General features: G+C 30.8%; 1 protein-coding gene across 1 annotated transcript; it reads right to left on the bottom strand.

Annotated features, from left to right (window-relative positions):
- Nucleotides 1–9,026: 9,026 nt before the first annotated feature.
- On the bottom strand, nt 9,027–9,686 carry LOC110671310 (putative protein FAR1-RELATED SEQUENCE 10). The gene has a single exon (XM_058149374.1). It carries the CDS (start codon nt 9,684–9,686, stop codon nt 9,027–9,029), a length of 660 nt encoding a protein of 219 aa, XP_058005357.1.
- Between the last annotated feature and the right edge of the window lie 1,496 nt (nt 9,687–11,182).

Below are 11,182 nucleotides of genomic sequence, written 5' to 3'. Positions count from 1 at the left end.
CTCATAGGGGGTCTTTTTCAAAATTGGTCTAATCAAAACTCTATTCAACACATAGCAAGATGTATTAACAGCTTCAGCCCAAAAGTACTTTGGCAAATTATTTTCACTTAACATAGTTCTAGTCATTTCTTGCAAAATCCTATTTTTCCTTTCTACTACCCCATTTTGTTATGGTGTTCTAGGAGCTGAAAAATTATGGTTGATTCCATATTTATCACAATATTTCTCAAATAAATGATTTTGATTTTCAGTTCCATGGTCACTTCTTATAGATGTGATGTAAAATCCTTTTTCATTTTGAACCATTTTACTAAAGAGGTGAATTTTTCAAAAGTCTCATCCTTGTGAGCAAGGAAGAATGTCCATGTATATCTTGAATAGTCATCAACAATAACTAAAGCTTATGACTTCCCACCAAGACTAGTAGGAGTTACGGGTCCAAATAAATCAAGATGAAGCAATTCTAATGGTCTAGTGGTAGACACAATATTTTTAGATTTAAAAGATGCTCTAGTATGCTTTTCTAGTGCACAAGCTCTACATTGAAATTCATTTTCATAGTTAATCTTAGGAAGACCGTTAACAAGTTCTTTCTTAAACAATTTTGAGATTGTATGCATGCTTGCATGACCCAGTCTTCTATGCCACAAATAACTAGAGTTATCAAAAGATAATAGACATGTACCATGATTAGTTTCAAAATTATTCATGTCAAGCAAGTAAACATTATTAGATCTATTGGCAATGAACAATGTGTCATTATCTAAGTTATTGATTGTATATAGAGAAGAAGTGAACTTTACCTCAAAACCTTTATCACAAAGTTGGCTTACACTTAACAAGTTGTATTTCAATCCTTCAACAAGCGACACATCTTCAATACAAGGTTTGGTTCCAATTATGCCATTTCCAATTATTTTTCCTTTCCCTTTATCTCTAAATTTTACATGTCCTCCATCTTTCATTGTGATTTTTGAAAACTTGTCCTTTTCACCGGTCATGTGCTTTGAACAACCATTATCTATATACCATTTTTCACTTTCCTTCATCCCTTTGAAACAAACCTGAAATTTAATCACTAAGCTTTAGGTACCCAAGCAACTTTGGGTCCTTGGGGGTTAGTGACCTTAGGTAAGGTTCCCTTTGGCACCCATACCTTCTTTACCTTAAGAAGACCTTTCCTAAGTGCATAAGACCTAATCATATGATCTCTTTTATTGCAATAATAACATGTAACATTACGCAAGGAGGATGTAGATGCTTTAATGAAATGATTTTTATATTTACCATAGCTTATGAAACCATCAAAACCAATTCCATACTTTTCATTTGAAATTCTTTAGTTTCCAAGAAGTACATCTAGAGTTTCTTTTCCTTTTGTAAATTTTGCCAAATCATTTGTCAAAGACTCTACTTTAGCTTCAAGAACTTTATTTTTCTCAATCAGCATTTCACAAGTTTCTTTTGAGATTTTCAACTCTAAATCTAATTCTTTAAACAAGGTAATTTGTCCTTTGTAAAATTCATTTTCTTTATACACATTGGACATGGCAATATTTTGTGATCTCAATGATTCAATCTCTAAATTCATTTTAGTGCATTTTCTCTTGTAATTTCTATATTCATCATATACTCTAGCAAATGCAAGTTCAAGTTCTTCTACATTTGGAGATTCATAAGAGTTTACCTCATTGTCACTTTCTTCTTTCTTTTGTGAACTCTCAACTTTCTCTTCAAGTGCCATCATACAAAGAAGAGCAGTCTCTTTGTCACTTGATTCATCATTTGAAGATTCTTCACTGTTGCTCCATACTACTTTTATAGCTTTCTTGCTCCTATTTTCTTTTCCTTTCTTCTTTTTTAGTAATAGACATTTGGGCTTGATATGTCCAGTTTTGTGACACTCATAACATACAATTTCTTCTTTTGAATCCCTGAAATGTTTATCCTTGGGAGTATACTTTTTCAAGAATTTCTTATATTTGCTTCCTCCCTTCTTGAAAGCTCTTTTGAATTTTCTTGCAAGCATAGCCATTTCATCATCATCATCACTTGAAGCACTTGAGTTATCACTAGAGTCAGCTTTGAATACAACTCCTTTCTTCTTATCTTCATCTTTGTTTGACTTGAGAGCAATGTTTTTCTTCTTCTTTTGCTCATTTTCAACTTCATCTTTCTTATATACCATCTCATGTGTAATGAGAGATCCAATGAGTTCATCATAGGTGAAAGTTTTAAAATCTTTGGTATCTTGGATAACTGTAGTCTTTGCTTCCCAAGATTTTGGAAGTGATCTAAGAATTTTCTTCACAAGTTTAGCTTCCTCAAATCTTTTACCAAGTGCTTTGAGAAGATTTACAAGATCGGTAAACCTTATACTCATATCCGCAATTGATTCTCCTGGCTTCATTTCAAACAGCTCATAATCTCGAATAAGAAGGTTTGCTTTGGACTCTTTGATGACATCAGTTCCTTTATAAGTGACTTCAAGCTTATCCCAAATTTCCTTAGCAGATTGACATCCTGAAACACGATTGTATTCATTAAGGTCAAGTGAGAAATGCAAAATATTAATAGCTTTAGCATTTATAGAAATTTTCTTCCAATCATTGTCATCATATTCATCTTCATGTTTTGAAACTTTTGTAGTTCCTGGACCATTCTTTTGAGGAACATGTGGACCATTTTTAATAATTCTCCATGCATCAATATCTACAGATTGTATGAAATTTTTCATTCTTACTTTCCAAAATGAATAATTAGTGCCATTGAAGAGTAGTGATCTAGTGATTGAGTAGCCTTCAGCTAATGGTGCAGGTATACCGGCAGTATTGCTAGATGAACCAGCCATTATGGATCACTCTAAGGTTGTAACACCCTAAGCAAGAGAGACAAGCTTTGATACCAATTTGTTGTCCCAAAATAGTCCAAGAGGGGGGTGAATTGGACTTTAACAATTTTTCGGCCCTTGCTTGTAGCCTAATAAAAAATTGTGGCTTTGTTCAACTCGGTGCTTCTTAATATATAATGACAGTGATATGTATTTCAATAAAGTGTCCCTAAGTTGCAAGTCAAGCTTTAATCAATATTTATAGCTACCAAAACATGCATCACAAGACTTTCAACTAATTTCTCATCATACTCATAAATCCTCAAATATACCAACTCAATATATTCAATCAACATTCAAGGTCATGTATAAAAATTAAATTGCACAAAAGTAAAGAGGTTAAGGTTAGAGAGATCAAACACAATGATTTTTATAGTGGTTCGGCTTAACTAGCCTACATCCACTCTCTCAAAGAACCCTCTTTGAGTCTTCTCTCCACTATTTGCTCTTTTAAAGGCAAGAGACCAAAAGCCCTTTACAACTTTTCAACACCAAGCTTTTACCAAGGTAGCTTGAACCCTTGACAAGTGCTATCTCAAGCACTTAATCTCTCTCAAGCTTCAATAGGTGCTTGTACAACCTCTCTTAAATGCAACTTAATGTTTTAACACTCACTCTTACTCAATACAAATCAAACTATAAAGAAGAGATGAGTTGATTTGCCAATGGTAGCTCAAAGTCTTTAAAGCTCTTGAATGAAAGCAATAAATGAAAAATCAAAGTTGGAGTTCAAATGTAAGCTTTCATCAAGTATCAAATGAAGTAAAGAAGGTGTATTTATAGTCCCAAATCATTTTAGCAAGACAAAATGGCCGTTATTTTGTCTTTTTGTGAGAAGTTGAGCAGCTTTAATCATTTAGCAAACTAATGAAATTTTGGCAATAGCAGTAAACTAGTTAGTAAACTAATGTTTTAGCAAACACATTAGCAAACTAATATTTTAGCAAAGCAGTTAGCAAACTAAGTCAACAGCTGCATGTCTCAACTTGTAATATTTAAAAAGATTTAGACCTTAAGAAGAAAAATAAGTTCCAATAGCAGTATCCAAGGTCATGATGAAAAAAAAATTATAAAATAATTAGAAAATAAAGTTTCATTTTTGAGCTCCATTCGACTAAACTCTCATATATTCTTTTCACATAAGTCCTAAGACTCAATTTCTAACTCTATGGCTTTCATACCTTTACTTTGAGTCTTGGCTTTCATTATCTTGTTCTTTTCTCATCTTGGATTTATCTTGAGATGCCTTTGAGTATTCTTTCTCCTTAGGTGCAACTTTAAAGGTTCTTTTATAAAAAAATAAAAGGAATCTACACATCACTTTAAAGTTGGGTTAGATAGATTCTGTTTGAGTTTTATTATCATCAAAATTAATGCTCATTTTGAGCTACACGGGATCAACATAAAATTAGCACTAACCTTTTTGAAACCAAACTTGAGCTTGTTATTCTTCAAGATTTCTCTTAGAACCATAATAATCATAATCAATTATAACTTCACTTTTCCAAATTAAATATCCAATAAAAATTCAACAGCATTTCCCCTTAAATTGGACTAAACTCCTATCATAAATCTCAAATCCACAAATCATTAATACACAATCTGGCAGCTTGTGCATTCAAATTTATATATAATGATCTAACCGTCAGATAAATCCTAAATTTTAACCATATATTCAAGACATCCTTATACAATATCAGTAAAAATTTTAGCATCAGATCATCTCTATATCATGAGATATCAAAATATTCATTCAATCCTTCAAAATATGAATTTCTGCAGAAATCAGTCTTACTCAGACAGCTCATGCAAAACAATTTATATCTCATAAACCACAAGTCTAAAATTCACCAAATTTTAACACAACAGCCTCAACATCCCAAATATCATTCCTACCAAATTTCATAATTTTATAAGCATCCTAACTATTTATTTTTCTCAAATTTCAATAGCCAAAATTCAGAATTCAACTTGCAGACAGCCTGTGTTCAACAATATATCTCTCCAAATCCAACCATTGAACAATCACCAAATTTTAACCATAACTTCTACACATACATATCTCTAACATATCCAAAAATCAACAGTACATGTTGAGCCAAACTCAATTTCTAGCCTCCTAGGTTTTATTTCAAATTTTCAGAATCTGCCTCGCTACCGTAAAAATTTGACAAATCTTTCTTCATAAAAGTTGTTCCTTTATGTGTCTTCTTTAATTTCCTTTTTGAATCACTCCAATTGGAGTTTTGTAGTTCAAGTTATGGCCTAAATACCATAACTTGCTGGATAGGGCAGTACCCAAAATTTCTGGGCAGAATCTATTCTGGCAGTTTTGTTGTCCTGAGTTTGGTGGGCAATTTCATTAAGTTCTGGTCAAAATTTGGAGTTGTGTCCTTCATGAAAGTTGTCCTAAATTGTCTAAGCTTTCTATTGATATAAATTTCAGATTAATTGGACATCTCTACAGTGATTTATGACCAAATGAACAAACACTATTTATTTGATCAATTTCCAGGGACAACATATTAATCACCCGGATTAGGTCAATTTTTAGGGCAACTTAGGTTGGTTTTCTGGGCCAGGATTCTTCATCAAAATTATGCCATTTTATGTCTACTTTCATTTTCAATTGGCCTTGAACCAATTGGAGTAACATAGCTCAAGTTATAACCTTAGGAATACATTGGACTCAAGTCCAGTATTCTGGCACAATGGGGGTAGCATACCACTTTCAATTTCAAGGCCACAATTACTTCCAATTTAGGGTCAAACTTCATCAAATGGTCACTAATTGACCATTAGAACTCCAATTAACCATTCAAACACAATATCTCCAATTTTCATACTAACCCTAATTGATCAAATCTCATTCTCATACAAACTCAAAAAGATTCAACTCCATTCAACTCCAATTCATATGTATACATTAATTGATATTAATATACAAACTTAATTGGAACTAAACCATCAAAACCCTAACCCTCTCTTGGCTGCCACAATTCATACATACTCCTATATAAGTGTTTTATTCAATTTCTTAATAATTTCTCATTCACTTGAACTTCCTAACATGGAATAAAAAGAGAAATATAAGAGTTAGCACTAACCTTAGGAGGGCACAATTTTCCCTTCAATTTCCTTCACTTTTTTTTTTTATTTTCTTGGTAGCCAAACACCTTTCCAAGTGGTGTAGACAAGTTTTAATGAAGAAGGTCTAGGGTTTTGTAGAGGGAAATCAATGAAAATTAAGAGAGATGAAGAAATTTTTCATGGAAGAGAGAGATGAGAAATTTTCGGCAATGAGAAGGAAATGAGGAAGATGGCTGTTTGGTTTTTGTTTTTATCTCATTTTTATCTCTTTATTTAATTTATCAAATTGTGATTAGGTGGGGGCATGTTAATGACACCATGTGATGTCATAATTCCCAATTTCTTTCATTTTTCTTTCCTTTTCTTTTCTACTCATTTTCAATTTAATTTTTAACAATATTTATTCATATTTTATATCATATAATTTATTTAATTAAATAGACAAGTTGGTCAAAAATCGTCTCTAAAGGCGAAATGACCAAAATGCCCTCCGTTTGACTTAAAGAGGCAAAATCGTCTGTACCGATTGATAAAATTTTCTAAGCATTTTCTTGGCATTCTAATGCCATCGAAATCTCAATGACTCTTCTCTGGAGTCCCAAAAATTATTTCATGAATTTTCTCTCGGGTTTAGGGCTCCTAGTTGCGAGGACCGCAACTTCTCACTAGATTACCCATTGCTAGGGCACCGGCTTATTTAACTTGGTTGTATTAAATTTTTTCTAAATTTTTCTTATTATTATTTAAGTTATTTATGACTCTTCACTCTAGTCTAAATATTTTTCTAGACGTTCTAGCTGTCTAGACCGACACCAGTCACTGAAACAGTAGAATGTACAGAATTATTACAATGAGAGTGTTACATTTAACTTTAGTTTGTATTACATTTCTAACCTACCTACATGTTGCTATAGTGTCACGTTTTTAACACTATTTGATTTTGCAACAAGTCTCTAACATGATTAAGCTTACATGCCACACAATTAAAAGGATGCCTAGCTTGACTTATGATAATTAGTTTATAAGCATTAGTTGATTGTTTGGTAAAAAAATAAGTTATAAGAGCATTTAATTATTAAAATGGTTAAAAAAATATTAAATGAGATTTGCGGTAAGATTTTAAAAATTAAAAAAATATAACATAGTAAACTATTTAATTAAACTAACTTATAAGCACTTAAATATAAAGTTGATCACCTTAGTTTATTTATTTATTTTTAGTTTATAAACTCAGCTTAAAAATGTAAAAAATGTTATGAATAAACAAACAAACTTATTTTTAAAGCTTATAAACTGATTTGATTAATTTATAAATTAAGCCAAACATCTTTTAAGACATAAACACAATCTTTTTTTTTTTTAAGAAAGCGGTTTCTTTCTTTCTCTTATCATATTTAGTTTATTAGAAAAATAGTATTTAGTTTTTGTATTTTAACCAAAATAACCGCTTAGTTCTTGTATTTTAAAAAATATGCTACTTAGTCCTTATATTTTATTTCCATTAAATTTTTTAGTCTTTTCATTAATTTTTTATTAGTCAATAAATTTTAATATCAATCAAATTATTATTTCATTATTTTATTTTAGTCAAATTAATTAATTGGTCTTTATATTTTAAAAAATATAACTACTATTTAGTCTATATATTTTAATTAAACTAATTAGTTGGTCTTTATATTTTTAAAAATAATATTTTGAAAAACATATTCCTAAATAAAAATGAAAATTTTCTTGTGTGAAAACTAAATCTAAATTTGCAAATTTTAAATTGTTCAAGTATTTTCATTCAATTCTATAAATATTATTTTTGTATTTTTTCTATTGGAAATAATTTTCATGAATTATCACATTGATTACTTGTAGATTTATGAGAACTAATTAACTTTTTTACACATATAGTTTATATAGTTTTCTATCAAAAGATGAAAAATAAAGAAAAAATAAAAGGGAAGAAAGGTGTTAGTGCAGAGCATAAAAAAGATGGATAGAAAGAAAATAAGAAAAAGTAAGGGGGAAGTAATGGAGAGAGGGTCAAGGCAATCTATTTACAGTTTTTCTAATGGGTACAAAATTGCACCCATTAAGGTGTAGTTAATGAACCCCACTAATATGGGGAACCACAATTTTGACAATACATGATTAATGCTAACTTTATTGCAACCACAGTTAATCCCATTACAAATACCAATTTAACTCAACCTCCCCTAGTCTGTACACTCACCTTTATTAGATTTTTTTTTTTAATTTACATTTCCTCATAAACTTCCAGTGTAAAGCGCATTAGAGACTTTTTTTTTTCTTTTGATCAGTCTGCTATTTATCTCTACCCTTAAAATGTTTGCCAGTCCATTCAACATGATATTTTATCAATTCTTAAAATATAAAGATTAATTATTTTTTTAATGAATTTTACTCAATTTAAAAATCAAGTTATAAAATCCAAATTAAAAATATAAATAGTGACTTACTTTATTATTAATTTTAATCTAAGTCATTTAATTTTAATACTAGAGTCCAATTTATCACTTAGTTTTTCAGATGACTTATTTTACTAAAATTAAACTAAAATTATGAAAAATTAAATAACTAAGTTTAGATTTACCCATGAAATACCATAGCTAGAGAAAGCAACTAAAAATATTTTTACTCCGAAGTAGTACATTGTATAGAAATTAAAAAGAAAAAAAGAAAAAGAAAACTTATAGCATAACATATATAAAAAAATTGAGTATTGTATTGTATGACAAATCGATCCTCAATTAACCCATAAAATAAAAAAGTATAGAATAGCAACACCTGACCAAGGGAGCCCACCTCCACCAGGTTCCTAATTAGCAATATAAACAGGCATAAAAATTAATAATCTTTTTAAACCTTTCAAATCTCGTAGTCAGAACCAAAACAGTAAAATTGCAAATAAAACTAACTCAAAGTTTACAAGTTAACTACTTAAAAAAATGCCAAAAAAATATGACATCCATGACCTAGAAACAAATGAAAATAATAAAACTTAAAAATCTAAAATTTATAGAGAAAATTGGGTTAATTATTCCATATTCAGCTGCAACTCTTTTCCGCTTGTCCCAATGTGCATCGGTGTTGATGTCTTTGTTTTCTTATGTGGGCACTTGGTGATATTGTGGCCTCCAACTTTGCAAAATCCACAACTCTTCACTCTTTTTACTGAATCTTTTTCCCTTTTCATCCGCTTATGTGAGGGACCTCCTTTAGTCTTTGAGTTAGGAGGACAATGAACATAATCAATATTTCCAGCACCTGAATTGCCATTTATTGTAAGACTGACATTTGATTCCACTTGTTGAAGGGACAAGAGAATATTGCTAGTAACTTGTGATAATAAATCACTACGCCAGCGCATTAGGAAGTAGACATCAGGAATTTGAAAATAGTCTTTATGAAGGAACACACTCAAAATATGACGACGAAGTATGCCCCAAAACTCAAAATGCTTGCAACTGCAAGCTGCTTGCCTACCATTCCAGAATACCACGTGTTTTTCGCTTCTTGTTGTATCAAAGTATTGCACCACAAACTGAGATACATTTATCTGAAGCACTGTATATCCAGTCGCCATTGCAAATTCATCTTGAAACTTTTTGAAAGCATATGGTGTCAAGATGCTGTAAGCTTGCTCCTCCAATGGTGATTTAGATCTCATAAAAGACCCTCTGTACTTTTGTAACATGGTATTTTATAGTTGTATATGCTCAATATCTTCTATAGCTAGCTCAACCTACAAAGCCAATCATATAATTTTTTAACCAATTATATGATATTGTACGATGGATAAACAATTGATCTTGTCTTTAGCTTTCTTGCACGATAAAACAATAAGCATGATTATATTATCAACATAGACAATAACATAACCCTTGGATCACACTTTAATAATATAAATTGACTTGTAGCTATTAAATCACTACTTTTCATTTACTTAAACAAAAATTTTAAAAAATAAACTTCTTATAAAAAAAAAAAACAGAATAAGTTAATATGAGCAATAAATTTTTACTTGTTTCATAAATTTAACAAAACATAAGTGAGAAGCTACAAATCTCTTCATAAAGGCATTAATGCTCTCTGATCTTCTTGCTGTAGTCATTCCTCCAAAAAATAATGACGAAGATATCCTGGCACCCAAAAATGTCTTATAGCATGTAAACCACGAATATGCTTGTTTGCGTTCAGGTTATACTTCGTAATTACAAGTGGCCATTGATGTTTAAATTCTTCAAAAGTGACTAATTTGTATATTTTGTAAAAATCAGAACACTAATTTGAGTACTGATGATGAAGAACTGAAGTAAATCAATTACTGAATTTAGAAGTGACGTGCCATATATAAAAAGCATGCTTTGTAGTTGGCATTTCACTTGCTATAGCTTCAGTCATCCATGGATCTTGACCTATCAAAATCGTTAAAGGAGCCTTTTTCATCAATGATACAAAGTTCTACAACTAAGATTGTATTAATAACTAATTATGTAAGCATAAAATAGTCAAAGTTGTGAAGCATGTAAACATTTTTTTACCTTCATTAGCTATGAAAATGTGCTTCTAGTCTCATTTCGAATTAGTGCACAACTAAATAAAATGGTCCTTCCATGATTGCCCATATCCACAAACATACCAAATGACATTCCATATGAGTTTACCTTATAAGTTGTATCAAACACAACTACATCTCCAAGTTTTTTATACCAATCAAAACAATGTGTTGGAGACCAGAATATGTGCTCCAACCTTCCCTCTTTATCAACTTTGAAGGCATACTAAAAGTTGGGATTCTCATCTTTAATAGCTTTGCAAAATTGCAATAGATCTATGGCGTCATTCTCTTTCTCTTTTCTACATACTCTATTGATTAGATTATACATATCCTTTGCAAGAAAGGGAAGATGACCATGTTTAATACCCCTCTCAAGTTCCATCACACGTATAATTTGTCTGACAGAAAGACCTCCTTCTTTGTACAAAAGAATGCGCTCTTCATCCTTTTTACATATAGTGTGATTTATTGTAAGGAAGCGAACTTCTTTTAGAGACAATAAATTATGATTGTGAAATTCTTCAAATTTCACTCCCTGCCACTCTTCAGGGAAAATGTTAAATGATTTTTTCAACACAATTCACATATGAGCTTTGCATTCGCACGTAATAGATGCTCTATTTCTTTGATCT

Source organism: Hevea brasiliensis, chromosome 7, assembly GCF_030052815.1.
Source record: "Hevea brasiliensis isolate MT/VB/25A 57/8 chromosome 7, ASM3005281v1, whole genome shotgun sequence".
Classification (NCBI taxonomy): Eukaryota; Viridiplantae; Streptophyta; class Magnoliopsida; order Malpighiales; family Euphorbiaceae; genus Hevea; species Hevea brasiliensis.
The sequence above is the reverse complement of the archived record's forward strand: the minus strand, read 5'-3'. Positions and strand labels throughout refer to the sequence as shown.